The sequence below is a fragment of the Scyliorhinus torazame genome, chromosome 4, assembly GCF_047496885.1.
Source record: "Scyliorhinus torazame isolate Kashiwa2021f chromosome 4, sScyTor2.1, whole genome shotgun sequence".
Classification (NCBI taxonomy): domain Eukaryota; kingdom Metazoa; phylum Chordata; class Chondrichthyes; order Carcharhiniformes; family Scyliorhinidae; genus Scyliorhinus; species Scyliorhinus torazame.
In genome coordinates, this window is record NC_092710.1 from 25,562,849 (window position 1) to 25,583,300 (window position 20,452).

At 52.4% G+C, this 20,452-nt stretch overlaps 1 protein-coding gene and 1 long non-coding RNA gene across 2 annotated transcripts in view; both read right to left on the minus strand.

Moving 5' to 3' along the window:
• Nucleotides 1–1,150, minus strand: part of LOC140411297 (uncharacterized) — a 71,673-nt gene extending 70,523 nt beyond the window's left edge. Inside the window, exon 1 of the mRNA XM_072500419.1 lies at nucleotides 1,060–1,150. Coding sequence (XP_072356520.1) covers nucleotides 1,060–1,150 — 91 coding nt within the window. The remainder of the gene's footprint in view (nucleotides 1–1,059) is intronic.
• Nucleotides 1,151–5,325: 4,175 nt separating this feature from the next.
• On the minus strand, nucleotides 5,326–17,296 carry LOC140411571 (uncharacterized). The gene is made up of 3 exons (XR_011940867.1): nucleotides 17,231–17,296; nucleotides 10,374–10,508; nucleotides 5,326–5,437 (listed from the first exon to the last, which is right to left on the minus strand). It is a non-coding gene; the product is annotated as an uncharacterized lncRNA (long non-coding RNA).
• Between the last annotated feature and the right edge of the window lie 3,156 nt (nucleotides 17,297–20,452).

Genomic DNA, 20,452 nt, shown 5'->3' on the forward strand with positions numbered 1-20,452 from the left:
CCGTTTGATTTTTAATTCCAGATTTTTATTTAACTCAAAGTTCACATCTGTTGTGGTGCGATTGGAACTCACGTCCCCAGAACATTGCAGATTGCTAGTCTAGTGACAATACCACAACACCCCTGCCTCACAATCTGCAGAATCAGTCCCAAATCTATAGCCTTTTGGAATATTATCACCAATGCATTTCCATGGCCACCTCCTCCAACACTCTGGGCTGTAGGTCATCATGTCCGTGGGATGTATCACCGTCCAGTTCTATTAATATCTACTTTAAAAAAAAAACTCTTATGAATTTCTTTCAGTCCCTCATTCCCACATGTCCCCTAGTCTTCTGGAAGTCCTGGGAGTTTTTTTCTGCCTCCCTCCGTGAAGACAGACACAACATATTTGTTAGTTCCTGTGTCATTTCCTTAGTCCCAATGACAGAGCTTCTGATCTCCGCCTGCAGTAAAAATGGCTTATTGTCACCAGTCGTCTTCAAATGAAGTGACTGTGAAAAGCCCCTCGTCGCCACATTCCGGTGCCTGTTCGGGGAGGCTGGTACGGGAATTGAACCCGCGCTGCTGGCCTGCCTTGGCCTGCTTTAAAAGCCAGCTCTTTAGCCCTGTGCTAAACCTCGTGGACCCACATTTGTCTTTGCTGATTGTCCCCTGTTTAAATAACCACAGGAGCTTTTACAACCTGTTTTTATGTTGCTCACCAGTTTGCTCTCGTATTCTACTTTCTCTTCATTTATTCTGAGAGGAGTACTAAAATCCTCTCAATCCTCCACCTTGCTACTTTTATTTGGCAACTTTGTAAGCCTCATTCTTTGATCAAAGGCAATCTTTAGCTTTTCTTGTTAGCCACGGTTGTGTCACTTCTCCTGCTGGGTTTTTGCACCTCAAAGAAATGTAAATTTGTTGTAAATCATGCATTACTTATTCAACTGTCGAACACTGCCTGCTTCCCAACAAAGCTTTTAATGTTATTCCCCAATCTGCCAGAGCCAAATTGCCCCTCATACCCTTTGTTATTTGTTTGTTTAAATTGTAAGGCTCTAGTGTCAGGACTGACCTACAGCATTCTCAAACTTAATGTAAAATTCTACCACATTATGATCACTCTTTCCGAAAGTCATTGACACTTTGCTGATCGTGGAAGACATTGGCAAGCGTATTGTAAAATTCTACCACGTTATGAGCACTCTTTTCTGAAGTCATTAACGCACTGCTGATCCTGGATGACATTCTCAAACTTAGTGTAAAATTTTACCACGTTACTATCACTCTTTCCTAAAGTCATTAACGCACTGCTGATCCTGGATGACATTCTCAAACTCAGTGTAAAATTTTACCACGTTACTATCACTCTTTCCTAAAGTCATTAACGCACTGCTGATCCTGGATGACATTCTCAAACTCAGTGTAAAATTTTACCACGTTACTATCACTCTTTCCTAAAGTCATTAACGCACTGCTGATCCTGGATGACATTCTCAAACTCAGTGTAAAATGTTACCACGTTACTATCATTCTTTCCTAACGTCATTAACGCACTGCTGATCATGGATGTTTGTGGTTGCCGTGTTTGCATATCACACCACTTCAAAAGTACTGCACCGGCGGTGAAACACGTTGATTGTGAAAGGCACTATGTAAACGCAAAGTCCCTCTCACTCAACCTTTACCAGAGATTTTGCCAGGGAAGTTCAGCACACAGGGGTTGCCCCGCACCATTGAACTGAACAGATGTTTGATACACTGGTTCCTCTCCAGCTGTGGAACATTGTTTTTGGAAGGCAGTTCGGGCCTTGGGAGAGGGTGAGGAGGAGACTCGCCAGAGGGGTTAGCTGGGGACAAAGGGACTTTGGTGAGCGTGGGAGAGACTGGAGAAGCTGGGTTGTTCTCCTTGTAGCAGAGGAGGCTAAGGGGGGATTTGATTGCAATTCCAATTCTCTTCCCGCACTGATCGCTGCAGTGACACAGACTTTAGCTTGTTTCCATAGCTATGTCTTCCTGGAAGAGGTCACTAATCCATCGCTTATAGCTTGAGGGTGGTGGGGGGGGGGCGCTCCACATCAAGCGTGGCTGATCAGGAGTCCCTCCCGCGCTTCCCAGAGAATTTACAGTGCAGAAGGAGGCCATTCGGCCCATCGAGTCTGCACCGGCCCTTGGAAAGAGCACCCCACCTAAGTTCACACCTCCGCCCTATCCCAGTAACCTAACCTATTTTTCTTTGGACACCAAGGGCAATTTTGGACACTAAGGGCAATTTATCATGGCCAGTCCACCTAACCTGCCCATCTTTGGACTGTGGGAGGAAACCGGAGCACCCGGAGGAAACCCACGCACACGCGGGGAGGATGCGCAGACTCCGCACAGACAGCGACCCAAGCCGGGAATCGAACCTGGGACCCTGGAGCTGCGAAGCAACCGCGCTAATCGCTGTGCTAACCGTGCCGCCCGAGCCTCCACTGGGGTGATCTGGGAGGATTTGCGGGTCGACGGGCTCAGCTGGCTCGACCGCGTTGCGAACACACCTCCCTCGCCCGCCGGGTCCCGAGGTGGGACTCGAAGCAGGAGCTGCTGGTTTGGAGGCAGAGTCGACGCCCACTGGGACGCAAGGTTTACGCAATCCGAGAGGAGCGTTTCAGAACCGTGACGGGTTTTGGTGGAGTAAATAAGGAGACTGTCCCGAGGCACACCAGGGCCGGGAAACCAAAGGGGCCCATGTCTCTGATGCCCAGCACAAACACCCGAGGGGGTCGGCGAGGAAACATTTTGCACGCGCCGTAACGCTGGGATCAGGAATGTGCTGCTCGACATGGCAGCGGAAGCATGTTCAATTGGAACTTCCTGAAGGGAATTGGATAGATAGTTGATGGGGAGGGTGGGGGGGGGGAGTGGGGGGGGGAGGGGGGGGGGAAGTGGGGGGGGGGCAGGTTTCATGGTTTCACAGCCTCAAAATAAGGGGAAGTAGATTTAGGACTGAGCTTAGGAGGGACCTCTTCACCCAAAGGGTTGTGAATCTATGGAATTCCTTGCCCAGTGAAGCAGTCGAGGCTCCTTCAGTCAATGTTTTTAAGATAAAGATAGATAGTTTTTTGAAGAATAAAGTGATTAAGAGTTATGGTGCTCGGGCCGGAAAGTGGAGCTGAGTCCACAAAAGATCAGCCATGATCTCATTGAATGGCGGAGCAGGCTCGAGGGGCCAGGTGGCCTACTCCTGCTCCTAGTTCTTATGTTCTTATGTGGCATGCGTTGGGTGTTTAAGAGCCAGGACAGCCGCGAGGATGGGCCGGGGAATGCACCCCCCTCGCCACCTCTCTGTCATGGTTCTATGACACTGCGGAAACTTGGCACGTGGAGCTTGGCAGAGGAGAGCGACCCAGATAAGGTAACTTGGAACAAGCGATTCCCTAAGCCCAGAGATCGGGGACACGCAAACCGTACAGGCAGTAAGGGCCATAATGGGGACAAGTGAGCGATGAGCGATATGGCAATGTGGATACGATATTGGTGTATGCTGCCTGGGTGTGCAAGATTTGGTACACACAGGCAGGGCACACAAGAGATTGGCACGCACAGGCAGGCCAAATGAGAGATTTGTTCACGCAGGTAATGTGTTCAATAGCTCGACCAATGGAAACCCGGTGGTCCGCGAGGTTCAGAGGTGAAACTGGCTGGCACAAGAGATATTGTTCTTTAATTTTTGTTCCCTTGGTTTCTCCCGATGCAAAGCCGTCTTCCTCTCCCCCCCACACGGCCATCCATCTTGTTTTGTTTTCACTCAGCACTGACCTTTCACCTCTTGTGAACACATTCTACCTCAACGCCACCATCAGCACCTCCTTTAGTCCTTAATGCTACCATTAAAACCCCCTTTGTCTCCTGTCCTTTGTATCTTTCTCGATCTCTCCTTAACTTCGCCTTATCCCTAACCTTCTGGTCTGCCCCACCTCCTCCACCCCTCTTTCCAACTATATAATCCATCACGTACTTGTGACAATATTATTGTTATTATTTCTACCTCTCTTCAACTCCGAGGAAGGGACACATGGACTCGAGACGTTAACTCTGCGTTTCTCCCTCTGCGGACGCTGACAGACCTGCTGGGTTTATTCAGCATTTTCAGTTTTTGTATCAGATTTCCAGCATTGGGAGTATCTCGCGTTGAGATTGGGAAGCACCACCTGTGTACACAAGGGATTGGTACATGCAAACTGGGAAGACTCGATTGGCAAACACCCAGCCGATGGCGAAAGGGTTTGAGGAACCCACCACCCCACATGGATAGGGGTGAGGGTGGACTGGAAACAGTTCAGGGAGGGTTTACTGGGCTCATTCCCGGGGAGAATTAGGGACAGGTTGACCAAGCTGGGCCGTGATCGACTGAAGATTCGAAGAATGAGGGGTGATCTTATCGAAACACGTCAGATTCTGAGGGGGCTCGACAGAGTTGATGCTGAGAGGACAAAGAACGAAGAAAAGTACGGCACAGGAACAGGCCCTTCGGCCCTCCAAGCCCGTGCCGACCATGCTGCTCGTCTAAACTACAATCTTCTACACTTCCTGGGTCCGTATCCCTCTATTCACATCCTATTCATGTATTTGTCAAGATGCCCCTTAAATGTCACTATTGTCCCTGCTTCCACCACCTCCTCTGGCAGCGAGTTCCAGGCACCCACTACCCTCTGTGTGGAAAACTTGCTTCGTACATCTCCTCTAAACCTTGCCCCTCGCACCTTTAACCTATGCCCCCTAGTAATTGACCTGGGGAAAAGCCTCTGACTATCCACTCTGTCTTTGCCACTCATAATTTTGTAGACCTCTATCAGGTCTCCCCTCAACCTCCGTCGTTCCAGTGAGAACAAACCGAGTTTATTCAACCGCTCCTCACAGCGAAGGATATTTTCCATCGTGGGGACCAGCCTCGAGGAGAGGCTGAATGGCCGACTCTTGCTCCTTTGACCTCTCCCAGCCCCTGGGCGGGTTGCACCCTGAGGTCGCTGAGGAAAAGAGACATGCTGTCGAAGCTTTTGGCCTGGCACTCATCAGGGCAATTCACAAGGAGGCCGAATGGAAAGGGGGCAACAATTTATCGGTTTTATAGTTTCTATCAATTTCACAAGGAGAGAGTGCTGGTTGGTTGGCAAGCGGACTCTGATTGGTAGTGGTGTTGCCATGGAGAATGAATCGGAGTCAAAAAGCTTCGACAATGGGGGTCCTTCCTCAGAAATTTCTGAAAAAGCTTGTGATGAAACGAGTCAGGTTGCCAGGCGGAAAATGGAGGCGGCTCCCCTTGGCGAGGGGCAGCGACCCCCATGGCATTTAGTACATACCAGTCCGCACAGCAGGTTTGGCACAGTTGGTCAGTGGCGTGTTGGACATCTCTCTGTATTCGTTGGCAGAGACGGCTGTGTCAGTGTGACTGGGCTGGGCAAATCGCATCACTGGAATCAGAAAACGGGACAGTTTCATGGGCTGCAGTTCAGAATTCTACCTCATCCCATACCTTCCCCCTCACTGCCACTCCACAGGTCGGCAAAACCATTGGCATTCACACATTGACACCTTGTGAGGATTAATGGGGAGCTTAGAGTTAATAGTGAGCACATTTCACCCTGTATATGCTCAACAGCACCCAAACTATTGCTCCAGGGTCCCAGGTTCGATTCCCGGCTGGCTCACTGTCTGTGCGGAGTCTGCACGTTCTCCCCTGTGTCTGCGTGGGTTTCCTCCGGGTGCTCCGGTTTCCTCCCACAAGTCCTGAAAAATGTATTGTTAGGTAATTTGGACATTCTGAATTCTCCCTCTATGGACCCGAACAGGCGCCATAGTGTGGCAACTAGGGGATTTTCACCATAACTTCATATGCCTACTTGTGCCAATAAAGATGATTATTTTAATATTTATTATTATTGTTATTATTATTGTTAAAAATAACTCGAGAAGGCCAGGGCTCAGCAGGTAACGCGGTGAGGGGGGGGAGTGGGGGGTCAGTACTGAGGGAGTGCCGCACTGTCAGAGGGTCAATACTGAGGGAGTGCTGCACTGTCAGAGGGTCAGTACTGAGGGAGTGCTGCACTGTCAGAGGGTCAGTACTGAGGGAGTGCTGCACTGTCAGAGGGTCAGTACTGAGGGAGAGCCGCACTGTCAGAGGGTCAGTACTGAGGGAGTGCTGCACGGTCAGAGGGTCAGTACTGAGGGAGTGCTGCACTGTCAGAGGGTCAGTACTGAGGGAGTGCTGCAGCGTCAGAGGGTCAGTACTGAGGGAGTGCTGCAGTGTCAGAGGGTCAGTACTGAGGGAGTGCTGCACTGTCAGAGGGTCAGTACTGAGGGAGCGCTGCACTGTCAGAGGGTCAGTACTGAGGGAGTGCTGCACTGTCAGAGGGTCAGTACTGAGGGAGTGCTGCACTGTCAGAGGGTCAGTACTGAGGGAGTGCTGCACTGTCAGAGGGTCAGTACTGAGGCAGTGCTGCACTGTCAGAGGGTCAGTACTGAGGGAGTGCTGCACAGTCAGAGGGTCAGTACTGAGGAAGTGCTGCACTGTCAGAGGGTCAGTACTGAGGGAGTGCTGCACGGTCAGAGGGTCAGTACTGAGGGAGTGCTGCACAGTTAGTGGGTCAGTACTGAGGGAGTGCTGCACAGTTAGAGGGTCAGTACTGAGGGAGTGCTGCACTGTCAGAGGGTCAGTACTGAGGGAGCACTGCACTGTCAGAGGGTCAGTACTGAGGGAGCACTGCACTGTCAGAGGGTCAGTACTGAGGGAGTGCTGCACTGTCAGAGGGTCAGTACTGAGGGAGTGCTGCATTGTCAGAGGGTCAGTACTGAGGGAATGCTACATTAGAACATAGAACATAGACCATTACAGCGCAGTACAGGCCCTTCGGCCCTCGATGTTGCGCCTACCTGTGAAACCACTCTAAAGCCCATCTACACTATTCCCTTATCATCCAGATGTCTATCCAATGACCATTAGAATGCCCTTAGTGTTGGCGAGTCCACTACTGTTGCAGGCAGGGCATTCCAAGCCCTTACTACTCTCTGAGTAAAGAACCTACCTCTGACATCTGTCTTATATCTATCACCCCTCAATTTAAAGCGATGTCCCCTCGTGCTAGCCATCACCACCTGAAACTCAATCCCTCTACCAATAAAAGCTAACACACCGTACGACTTCTTAACAACCCTCTCAACCTGGGTGGCAACTTTCAGGGATCTATGTACATGGACACCGAGATCTCTCTGCTCATCCACACTGCCAAGAATCTTACCATTAGCCCAGTGCTCTGTCTTCCTGTTATTCCTTCCAAAATGAATCACCTCACACTTTTCTGCATTAAATTCCATCTGCCACCTCTCAGCCCAGCGCTGCAGCTTATCTATGTCCCTCTGTAACTTGTAACATCCTTCCGCACTGTCCACAACTCTACCGACTTGAGTGCCATCTGCAAATTTACTCACCCATCCTTCTACGCCCTCCTCCAGGTCATTTATAAAAATGACAAACAGCAGTGGCCCAAAAACAGATCCTTGTGGTACACCACTAGTAACTGGACTCCAGTCTGAACATTTCCCATCAACCACCACCCTTTGTCTTCTTCCAGCTAGCCAATTTCTGATCCAAACTGCTAAATCACCCTGAATCCCATGCCTCCGTACTTTCTGCAGTAGCCTCCCATGGGGAACTTTATCAAACGCTTTACTGAAATCCATATACACCACATCAACTGCTTTACCCTCATCCACCTGTTTGGTCACCTTCTCAAAGAACTCAATAAGGTTTATAAGGCACGACCTACCCTTCATAAAACCGTGTTGACTATCTCTAATCAAATTATTCCTTTCCAGATGATTATGCATCCTATCTCTTATAAACCTTTCCAAGATTTTGCCCACAACAGAAGTAAGGCTCACTATCAGAGGGTCAGAACTGAGGGAGTGCTGCCCTGTCAGAGGGTCAGGACTGAGGGAGTGCTGCCCTGTCAGAGGGTCAGTACTGAAGGAATGCTGCACTGTCAGAGGGTCAGGACTGAGGGAGTGCTGCACTGTCAGAGAGTCAGTACTGAGGGAGAGCTGCACTGTCAGAGGGTCAGTACTGAGGGAGTGCTGCACTGTCAGAGGGTCAGTACTGAGGGAGTGCTGCACTGTCAGAGGGTCAGGACTGAGGGAGTGCTGCACTGTCAGAGAGTCAGTACTGAGGGAGAGCTGCACTGTCAGAGGGTCAGTACTGAGGGAGTGCTGCACTGTCAGAGGGTCAGTACTGAGGGAGTGCTGCACTGTCAGAGGGTCAGTACTGAGGGAGTGCTGCACTGTCAGAGGGTCAGTACTGAGGGAGTGCTGCACTGTCAGAGAGTCAGTACTGAGGGAGAGCTGCACTGTCAGAGGGTCAGTACTGAGGGAGTGCTGCACTGTCAGAGGGTCAGTACTGAGGGAGTGCTGCACTGTCAGAGGGTCAGTACTGAGGGAGTGCTGCACTGTCAGAGGGTCAGAACTGAGGGAGTGCTGCACTGTCAGAGGGTCAGGACTGAGGGAGTGCTGCACTGTCAGAGAGTCAGTACTGAGGGAGAGCTGCACTGTCAGAGGGTCAGTACTGAGGGAGTGCTGCACTGTCAGAGGGTCAGTACTGAGGGAGTGCTGCACTGTCAGAGGGTCAGTACTGAGGGAGTGCTGCACTGTCAGAGGGTCAGCACTGAGGGAGTGCTGCACTGTCAGAGGGTCAGTACTGAGGGAGTGCTGCACTGTCAGAGGGTCAGTACTGAGGGAGTGCTGCACTGTCAGAGGGTCAGCACTGAGGGAGTGCTGCACTGTCAGAGGGTCAGCACTGAGGGAGTGCTGCACTGTCAGAGGGTCAGTACTGAGGGAGTGCTGTAGTCAGAGGGTCAGTACTGAGGGAGTGCTGCACTGTCAGAGGGACAGTACTGAGGGAGTGCTGCACTGTCAGAGGGTCAGTACTGAGGGAGTGCTGCACTGTCAGAGGGTCAGTACTGAGGGAGTGCTGCACTGTCAGAGGGTCAGTACTGAGGGAGTGCTGCACTGTCAGAGGGTCAGTACTGAGGGAGTGCTGCACTGTCAGAGGGTCAGTACTGAGGGAGTGCTGCACTGTCAGAGAGTCAGTACTGAGGGAGTGCTGCACTGTCAGAGGGTCAGTACTGAGGGAGTGCCGCACTGTCAGAGGGTCAGTACTGAGGGAGTGCCGAACTGTCAGAGGGTCAGTACTGAGGGAGAGCTGCACTGTCAGAGGGTCAGTACTGAGGGAGTGCCGCACTGTCACAGGTTCAGTACTGAGGGTGTGCTGCACTGTCAGAGACTCAGTACTGAGGGAATGCTGCACTGTCAGAGGGTCAGTACTGAGGGATAGCTGCACTGTCAGAGGGTCAGTACTGAGGGAGTGCTGCACTGACAGAGGGTCAGTGCTGAGGGAATACTGCCCATCGAGTCTGCCTTGCCTCGGCCTTCTCCCCCCGCCCTAACCCCGTAACTCTGCATTGACTGTGGCTAACCCACCTGAGCAGCACATCTTTGGATCACTGATGTTCTGGCTGTGCCCCCCTCAAACAAGACCACGGGCGACCTTGGCCGTTTTGACACTCGATGTCTGCCAGACCGTGCTGTGGGCACATTGGCGGCTCTGTTTCTGTAATTACAGCCAGCAACGCTTCATAAACTGCGGGCCGGGTGTGCGCTACCGGGGCGGGGGGGGGGGGGTGGGGGGGACCAGGGATTTCCACGGCCTGAGAATTCTGGCCATCACCTCCACCTGCTCCCCCCCCCCCCCCCCGCTCCCACCCTGTCAACACCAGAATTCTCACTAAGCTTCATTTCCGCTCAGGTGAGCTTGTATCTGCCTCTGTGCTCATCCGGGTAAAATTGGCAAAAAAAAACAAATTTCATGCAATCGCGGTGATTTAGGCTGTCTGGGGAAAAGGGTGCTGATTGGTTGGCGGGCCGGCTCTAATTGGCTGGGGTGTTGCCGTGGGGAAAAGCAACGGGGAAACGATCGGATCCGGCCAGCTCCGGGGGTCATTTAGAGCAAGGCGCAAGCCTTGATCCTGTCCCTTTTGTTTGCAGAGAACGGGGGGGGTGGGGGGGGTTGCGATTTTCCCACTGCGTTGCGCCCGGCACCAATCCTGCTCCGCGACTGAGGTAACGATATTGAAGTGAGTGCTGCCCAGGTGCCAAGGGCCGGATCTTCGCGGGCGAATGCATGTCACATCGAGCGTGTGTAAACGGGACACGTTACGGGATCATCTTAAGCTGGTTGTAAGAACACACCGGACTGAGCAGCCACAGCGAGGAGTCGTGCCTAACGGCAGGGCTTTGTAAGCACGGGGCTGTCTACGTCTGTGCCTCGGCCTAACCCAAAAAGGATTAGCACGCTAATACCCATTCTCCGTCTCGTCTTGAGGTAGTTGATCACGAAGAGCATGCTCAGAATGATCAGGAGGAACACCAGCAGGCCAATGATTAGCAGCAGGATTATGCGTTGGTCGTATCCGCTCCCTTCAATTCCCACTGGAGCTGTGAGGTAAATGGGGGAGGGAGACGGAGAAGGTCATTAGCGACTGGACTCCCTCACTCCCTCCCTGTCCAGCAGGGCTCTGCCCCTTCCACGGCTATCGGTCACAGAGGTGCCCATTCTCCACCACGGACGCACCCGGAGATCGCACCACTGACAGCGGGAGGTTCAAATGCAACAAAGTCACTGCCCAATTCTGTCCCCACCCTGATTTGCACTCTCTCCAACCCCAGGAATCACTGGACAGTGATCGGGAGCAGGAACCCTGGCTCATTTCCCCTCTCTCTCTCCAACCCCAGGAATCACTGGACAGTGATCAGGAGCAGGAACCCTGGCTGATTTCCTCTCTCTCTCTCTCTAACCCAGGGATCACTGGACAGTGATCAGGAGCAGGAACCCTGGCTGATTTCCTCTATCTCTCTCTAACCCAGGGATCACTGGACAGTGATCAGGAGCAGGAACCATGGCTGATTTCCCCTCTCCCTAACCCAGGGGTCACTGGAAAGTGGTCAGGAGCAGGAATCCTGGCTGATTTCCCCTCGCTAACCCGGGGATCACTGGTAAGTGATCAGGAGCAGGAACCCTGGCTGATTTCCCCTCTCTCTCTAACCCAGGGATCACGGGACAGTGATCAAGAGCAGGAATCCTGGATGATTTCCCCCCTCTCTCTAACCCAGGGATCACGGGACAGTGATCAAGAGCAGGAATCCTGGCTGATTTCCCCTCTCTCTCTAACCCAGGGATCATTGGACAGTGGTCAGGAGCAGGAATCCTGGCTGATTTCCTCTCTCTCTAAACCAGGGATCACTGGGCAGGGATCAAGAGCAGGAATCCTGGCTGATTTCCCCTCTCTCTCTAACCCAGGGATCATTGGACAGTGATCAGGAGCAGGAACCCTGGCTGATTTCCTCTCTCTCTCACTCTAACCCGGAGATCATTGGACAGTGATCAGGAGCAGGAACCCTGGCTGATTTCCTCTCTCTCTCTCTCTAACACATAGATCACTGGAGTGTGATCAGGAGCAGGAACCCTGGCTGATTTGCCCTCTCTGTATAACCCAGGGTTCACTGGACAGCGATCAGGAGCAGGAATCCTGGCTGATTTCCTCCCCGTCTCTCTAATCGAGGGATCACTGGACAGTTATCAGGAGCAGGAACCCTGGCTGATTTCCCCTCTCTCGCTAACCCAGGGATCACTGGACAGTGATCAGGAGCAGGAACCATGGCAGATTTCCTCTCTCTCTCTCTAACCCAGGGATTACTGGACAGTGATCAGGTGCAGGAAACCTGGCTGATTTCCTCTCTGTCTCTCTCTTCCAGGGATCACTGGACAGTGATCAGGAGCAGGAACACTGGCTGATTTCCCCTCTCTTTCTCTAACCCAGGGGTTACTGGACAGTGACCAGGATCAGGAACCCTGGCTGATTTCCCCCCTCTCTCGCTACCCCAGGGATCACTGGACAGTGATCAGGAGCAGAGTGCCTAGCTGATTTCCTCTGTCTCTCCAACCCCAGGAATCACTGGACAGTGATCAGGAGCAGGAACCATGGCTGATTTCCTCTCTCACTCTATAACCCAGGGATCACGGGACAGTGATCAGGTGCAGGAACCCTGGCTGATTTCCTCTCTCTCTCTAACCCAGGGGTCACTGGACAGTGATCAGGAGCAGGAACCCTGGCTGATTTCCTCTCTCTCTCTAACCCAGGGATCACTGGATAGTGATCAGGAGCAGGGACCCTGGCTGATTTCCCCTCTCTCTCTAACCCAGGGATCACTGGACAGTGATCAAGAGCAGGAACCCTGGCTGATTTCCCCTCTCTTTCTCTAACCCAGGGATCACTGGACAGTGATCAAGAGCAGGAACCCTGGCTGATTTCCTCCCTTTCTCTCTAACCCAGGGATCACTGGACTGTGATCAGGAGCAGGAACCCTGGCTGATTTCCCCTCTCCCTAACCCAGGGGTCACTGGACAGTGGTCAGGAGCAGGAATCCTGGCTGATTTCCCCTTGCTAACCCGGGGATCACTGGTAAGTGATCAGGAGTAGGAACCCTGGCTAATTTCCCCTCTCTCTCTAACCCAGGGATCACGGGACAGTGGTCAGGAGCAGGAATCCTGGCTGATTTCCTCTCTCTCTAAATCAGGGATCACTGGGCAGGGATCAGGAGCAGGAATACTGGCTGATTTCCCCTCTCTCTCTAACCCAGGGATCACAGGTCAGTGATCAGGAGCAGGAATCCTGGCTGATTTCCTCCCTCTCGAGGTTTTGAGTTTGGGTAGGGTGCTCTTTCCAAGAGCCGGTGCAGACTCAAAGGGCCGAATGGCCTCCTTCTGCACTGTAAATTCTATGATAATCTATGATTAATCTAGGACAAAGGTTCGGCACAACATCGTGGGCCGAAGGGCCTGTTCTGTGCTGTATTTTCTATGTTCTATGTTCTATCTAACCCAGGGATCACTGGACAGTGATCAGGAGCAGGAACCCAGGCTGATTTTCTCTCTCTCTAACCCAGGGGTCACTGGACAAAGGTCAGGAGCAGGAACTCTGGCTGATTTCCCCTCTCTCTCTATCCCAGGGATCACTGGACAGTGATCAGGAGCAGGAACCCTGGCTGATTTCCCCTCTCTCTCTAACCCAGGTGTCACTGGACAAAGGTCAGGAGCAGGAACAATGGCTGATTTCCTCTCTCTCTCTAACCCAGGGATCACTGGACAGTGACCAGGAGCATGAACCCTGGCTGATTTCCTCTCTCTCTCTCTCACCCAGAGACCACTGGACCGTGATCAGGAGCAGGAACTCTGGCTGATTTCCTCTCTCTCTCTCTAACGCAGGGATCACGGGACAGTGATCAGGAGCAGGAACCCTGGCTGATTTCCCCTTTCACTCTTACCCAGGGATGACTGGACAGTGATCAGGAGCAGGAACCCTGGCTGATTTCCTCTCTCTCTAACTCGGAGATCATTGGACAGTGATCAGGAGCAGGAACCCTGGCTGATTTCCTCTCTCTCTCTCTAACACAGATCACTGGACAGTGATCAGGAGCAGGAACCCTGGCTGATTTCCCCTCTGTCTATAAACCAGGGGTCACTGGAGTGTGATCAGGAGCAGGAACCCTGGCTGATTTGCCCTCTCTCTCTAACCCAGGGTTCACTGGACAGCGATCAGGAGCAGGAATCCTGGCTGATTTCCTCCCCCTCTCTCTAATCGAGGGATCACTGGACAGTGATCAGGAGCAGGAACCCTTGCTGAGTTGCCCTCTCTGTCTCTCTAACCCAGGGGTCACTGGAGTGTGATCAGGAGCAAGAATCCTGGCTGATTTCCCTTCTCTCTCTATCCCAGGGATCACTGGACAGTGATCAGGAGCAGGAACCCTGGCAGATTTCCCATCTCTCTCTAACCCAGGGGTCACTGGACAGTGATCAGGAGCAGGAACCCTGGCTGATTTGTTCTCTCTCTCTCTAACCCAGGGATCACTGGACAGTGACCAGGAGCAGGAACCCTGGCTGATTTCCTCTCTCTCTCTCTCACCCAGAGACCACTGGACAGTGACCAGGAGCAGGAATCCTGGCTGATTTCCCCTCTCACTCTAACCCAGGGATGACTGGACAGTGATCAGGAGCAGGAACCCTGGCTGATCCCCCTCTCTCTCTCACCCGGAGATCATTGGACAGTGATCAGGAGCAGGAACCCTGGCTGATTTCCTCTCTCTCTCTCTAACACATAGATCACTGGACAGTGATCAGGAGCAGGAACCCTGGCTGATTTCCCCTCTGTCTATAAACCAGGGGTCACTGGAGTGTGATCAGGAGCAGGAACCCTGGCTGATTTGCCCTCTCTCTATAACCCAGGGTTCACTGGACAGCGATCAGGAGCAGGAACCCTGGCTGATTTCCTCCCCCTCTCTCTAATCGAGGGATCACTGGACAGTTATCAGGAGCAGGAACCCTGGCTGATTTCCCCTCTCTTGCTAACCCAGGGATCACTGGACAGTGATCAGGAGCAGGAACCATGGCAGATTTCCTCTCTCTCTCTCTAACCCAGGGATCACTGGACAGTGATCAAGAGCAGGAACCCTGGCTGATTTCCCCTCTCTTTCTCTAACCCAGGGATCACTGGACAGTGATCAGGAGCAGGAACCCTGGCTGATTTCCCCTCTCTTTCTCTAATCCAGGGGTTACTGGACAGTGATCAGGAGCAGGAACCCTGGCTGATTTCCCCCCTCACTCGCTAGCCCAGGGATCACTGGACAGTGATCAGGAGCACAGTGCCTAGCTGATTTCCTCTGTCTCTCCAACCCCAGGAATCACTGGACAGTGAGCAGGAGCAGGAACCCAGGCTGATTTGCCCTCTCTCTAACCCAGGGATCACGGGACAGTGATCAGGAGCAGGAACCCTGGCTAATTTCCTCCCTGTCTCTAACCCAGGGATCACTGGAGTGTGATCGGGAGCATGAACCCTGGCTGATTTCCCCTCTCTCTCTAACCCAGTGTTCACTGGACAGTGATCAGGAGCAGGAACCCTGGCTGATTTCCTCTCTCTCTCTCAAACCCAGGGATCACTGGACAGTGATCAGGAGCAGGAACCATGGCTGATTTCCTCTCTCTCTCTAACCCAGGGATCACTGGACAGAGATCAGGAGCAGGAACCCTGGCTGATTTCCTCTCTCTCTCTAACCCAGGGATCACTGGACAGAGATCAGGAGCAGGAATCCTGGATGATTTCCTCCCTTTCTCTCTAACGCAGGGATCACTGGACTGTGATCAGGAGCAGGAACCCTGGCTGATTTCCCCTCTCCCTAACCCAGGGGTCACTGGACAGTGGTCAGGAGCAGGAACCTTGGCTGATTTCCCCTCGCTAACCCGGGGATCACTGGTAAGTGATCAGGAGTAGGAACCCTGGCTGATTTCCCCTCTCTCTCTAACCCAGGAATCACGGGACAGTGGTCGGGAGCAGGAATCCTGGCTGATTTCCTCTCTCTCTAAATCAGGGATGACTGGGCAGGGATCAGGAGCAGGAATACTGGCTGATTTCCCCTCTCTCTCTAACCCAGGGATCACAGGTCAGTGATCAGGAGCAGGAATCTTGGCTGATTTCCTCCCTCTCGAGGTGTTGAGTTTGGGTAGGGTGCTCTTTCCAAGAGCCGGTGCAGACTCAAAGGGCCGAATGGCCTCCTTCTGCACTATGATTAATCTAGGACAAAGGTTCGGCACAACATCGTGGGCCGAAGGGCCTGTTCTGTGCTGTATTTTCTATGTTCAAGGTCCAACTAACCCAGGGATCACTGGACAGTGACCAGGAGCAGGAACCCAGGCTGATTTTCTCTCTCTCTAACCCAGGGGTCACTGGACAGTGATCAGGAGCAGGAACTCTGGCTGATCTCCCCTCTCTCTCTATCCCAGGGATCACTGGACAGTGATCAGGAGCAGGAACCCTGGCTGATTTCCTCTCTCTCTCTCTAACCCAGGGATCACTGGACAGTGAACAGGAGCAGGAACTCTGGCTGGTTTCCCCTCTCTCTCTAACCCAGGTGTCACTGGACAAAGGTCAGGAGCAGGAACCCTGGCTGATTTCCTCTCTCTCTCTCTCACCCAGAGACCACTGGACCGTGATCAGGAGCAGGAACTCTGGCTGATTTCCTCTCTCTCTCTCAAACGCAGGGATCACGGGACAGTGATCAGGAGCAGGAACCCTGGCTGATTGCCTCTCTCTCTCTCTAACACAGATCACTGGACAGTGATCAGGAGCAGGAACCCTGGCTGATTTCCCCTCTGTCTATAAACCAGGGGTCACTGGAGTGTGATCAGGAGCAGGAACCCTGGCTGATTTGCCCTCTCTCTATAACCCAGGGTTCACTGGACAGCGATCAGGAGCAGGAATCCTGGCTGATTTCCTCCCCCTCTCTCTAATCGAGGGATCACTGGACAGTGATCAGGAGCAGGAACCCTTGCTGAGTTGCCCTCTCTGTCTCTCTAACCCAGGGATCACTGGATAGTTATCAGGAGCAGGGACCATGGCAGATTTCCTCTCTCTCTCTCTAACCCAGGGATTACTGGACAGTGATCAGGTGCAGGAAACCTGCCAGATTTCCTCTCTGTCTCTCTAATCGAGGGGTCACTGGACAGTGACCAGGAGCAGGAACCCTGGCTGATTTCCCCCCTCTCTCGCTAACCCAGGGATCACTGGACAGTGATCAGGAGCAGAGTCCCTAGCTGATTTCCTCTGTCTCTCCAACCCCAGGAATCACTGGACAGCGGTCAGGAGCAGGAATCCAGGCTGGTTTCCCGCCTCTCTCTAACCCAGGGGTCACTGGACAGTGATCAGGAGCAGGAACCCTGGCTGATTTGCCCTCTCTCTAACCCAGGGATCACGAGACAGTGATCAGGAGCAGGAACCCTGGCTAATTTCCTCCCTGTCTCTAACCCAGGGGTCACTGGACAGTGATCAGAAGCAGGAACCCTGGCTGATTTCCTCTCTCTCTCTAACCTAGGGATGACTGGACAGTGATCGGGAGCAGGAACCCTGGCTGATTTGCCCTCTCTCTATAACCCAGGTATCACTGGACAGTGATCGGAACCCTGGCTGCTCCTCCCATGTAACTAACGCTTTGAAAGTCACTGCAATTGAATGATGAGTATCTGACACACTGACATGAGCCTTCAATGAGTGCATGTTGACTAGCTCCCCCAGGCCCACCACCTTACCAGTTAGGACCATCACACATTTTACCTGTTGTCATCCGAGCTGTGCTGACATTCAATGATGATTCCGTCAGGAGAAATGATCCTGAAAAGACAATAAATAGTAGCAAGCATTATGCACATCTCACTGATAGTGTACCGATATCGCCCTGAGAAAGAGAGTGGGGACTGAGAGACACCAGTCAGTGTACAGGTATTTCCCTGAGAGAGAGGGGACAGAGAGACACCAGTCAGTGTACAGATATCTCCCTGAGAGAGAGAGAGGGGACTGAGAGACACCAGTCAGTGTACCGATATCTCCCTGAGGGAGAGAGAGGGGACTGAGAGACACCAGTCAGTGTACATATATCTCCCTGAGAGAGAGAGGACTGAGAGACAGCAGTCAATGTCCAGATATCTCCCCGAGAGAGGGAGAGGGGACTGAGAGACAGCAGTCAGTGTACATATATCTCCCTGAGAGAGATCGGACCTAGAGACTACAGTCAGTGTACAGATATCTCCCTGAGGGAGAGAGAGGGGACTGAGAAACACCAGTCAGTGTACAGATATCTCCCTGAGAGAGAGAGGGGACAGAGAGACACCAGTCAGTGTACAGATATCTCCCTGAGAGAGATGGGACCTAGAGACTCCAGTCAGTGTACAGATATCTCCCTGAGAGAGAGAGAGGACTGAGAGACACCAGTCAGGGTTCTGATATCTCCCTGAGAGAGAGAGGGGACTGAGAGACATCAGTCAGTGTACAGATATCTCCCTGAGAGAGAGGGTACTGAGAGACACCAGTCAGTGTACAGGTATCCCCCTGAGAGAGAGCGAGGGGACTGAGAGACACCAGTCAGGGTTCTGATATCTCCCTGAGAGAGAGGGGACTGAGAGACACCAGTCAGTGTACAGATATTCCCCTGAGAGAGAGAGGGGACTGAGAGACACCAGTCAGTGTACAGATATCTCCCTGAGAGAGAGGGTACTGAGAGACACCAGTCAGTGTACAGGTATCCCCCTGAGAGAGAGAGAGAGGACTGAGAGACACCAGTCAGTGTACAGATATCTCCCTGAGAGAGAGAGGGGACTGAGAGACACCAGTCAGTGTACAGATATCTCCCTGAGAGAGAGGGGACTGAGAGACACCAGTCAGTGTACAGATATCTCCCTGAGAGAGAGAGGGGACTGGGAGACAGAAATCGGTGAACAGATATCTCCCTGAGAGAGAGGGGACTGAGAGACACCAGTCAGTGTACAGATATCTCCCTGAGAGAGAGAGGGGACTGAGAGACACCAGTCAGTGTACAGATATCTCCCTGAGAGAGATAGAGGGGACTGAGAGACACCAGTCAGTGTACAGATATCACCCTGAGAGAGAGAGAGAGGACAGAGTGACACCAGTCAGTGTACAGATATCTCCCTGAGAGAGAGGGGACAGAGAGACACCAGTCGGTGAACAGATATCTCCCTGAGAGAGAAAGGGGACTGAGAGACACCAGTCAGGGTACAGATATCTCCCTGAGAGAGAGAGGGGACTGAGAGACACCAGTCAGTGTACAGATATCTCCCTGAGAGAGAGGGGACTGAGAGACACCAGTCAGTGTACAGATATCTCCCTGAGAGAGAGAGGGGACTGAGAGACACAAGTAGGTGAACAGATATCTCCCTGAGAGAGAGGGGACTGAGAGACTCCAGTCAGTGTACAGATATCTCCCTGAGAGAGAGAGGGGACTAAGAGACACCAGTCAGTGTACAGATATCTCCCTGAGAGAGAGAGGGGACTGAGAGACACCAGTCAGTGTACAGATATCTCCCTGAGAGAGAGAGAGAGGACAGAGTGACATCAGTCAGTGTACAGATATCTCCCTGAGAGAGAGAGGGGACTGAGAGACACCAGTCAGTGTACAGATATCTCCCTGAGAGAGAGGTGACAGAGAGACACCAGTCAGTGTAGAGATATAACCCACTGAGAGAGAGAGTGGACTGAGAGACACCAGTCAGTGTACAGGTATCTCCCTGAGAGAGGGGACAGAGAGACACCAGTCAGTGTACAGATATCTCCCTGAGAGAGAGGGGACAGAGAGACACCAGTCAGTGTACAGATATCTCCCTGAGAGAGAGGGGACTGAGAGACACCAGTCAGTGTACAGATATCTCCCTGAGAAAGAGGGGACTGAGAGACACCAGTCAGTGTACTGATATCTCCCTGAGAAAGAGAGGGGACTGAGAGACACCAGTCAGTGTACAGGTATCTCCCTGAGAGAGAGGGGACAGAGAGACACCAGTCAGTGTACAGATATCTCCCTGAGAGAGTGGGGACTGAGAGACACCAGTCAGTGTACAGATATCACCCTGAGAGAGAGAGGGGACTGAGAGACACCAGTCAGTGTACAGATCTCTCCCTGAGAGAGAGGGGACTGAGAGACTCCAGTCAGTGTACAGATATCTCCCTGAGAGAGAGAGGGGACTGAGAGACACCGGTCAGTGTACAGATATCTCCCTGAGAGAGAGAGAGAGGACAGAGTGACACCAGTCAGTGTACAGATATCTCCCTGAGAGAGAGAGGGGACTGAGAGACACCAGTCAGTGTACAGATATCTCCCTGAGAGAGAGGGGACTGAGAGAAACCAGTCAGTGTACAGATATCTGCCTGAGAGAGGGGACAGAGAGACACCAGTCAGTGTACAGATATCTCCCTGAGAGAGAGAGTGGACTGAGAGACACCAGTCAGTGTACAGGTATCTCCCTGAGAGAGGGGACAGAGAGACACCAGTCAGTGTACAGATATCTCCCTGAGAGAGAGGGGACAGAGAGACACCAGTCAGGGTACAGATATCTCCCTGAGAGAGAGGGGACTGAGAGACACCAGTCAGTGTACAGATATCTCCCTGAGAAAGAGAGGGTACTGAGAGACACCAGTCAGTGTACAGGTATCTCCCTGAGAGAGAGGGGACAGAGAGACACCAGTCAGTGTACAGATATCTCCCTGAGAGAGTGGGGACTGAGAGACACCAGTCAGTGTACAGATATCACCCTGAGAGAGAGAGGGGACTGAGAGACACCAGTCAGTGTACAGATATCTCCCTGAGAGAGAGGGTACTGAGAGACACCAGTCAGTGTACAGGTATCTCCCTGAGAGAGAGGGGACAGAGAGACACCAGTCAGTGTACAGATATCTCCCTGAGAGAGAGAGGGGACTGAGAGACACCAGTCGGTGAACAGATATCTCCCTGAGAGAGAAAGGGACTGAGAGACACCAGTCAGTGTACAG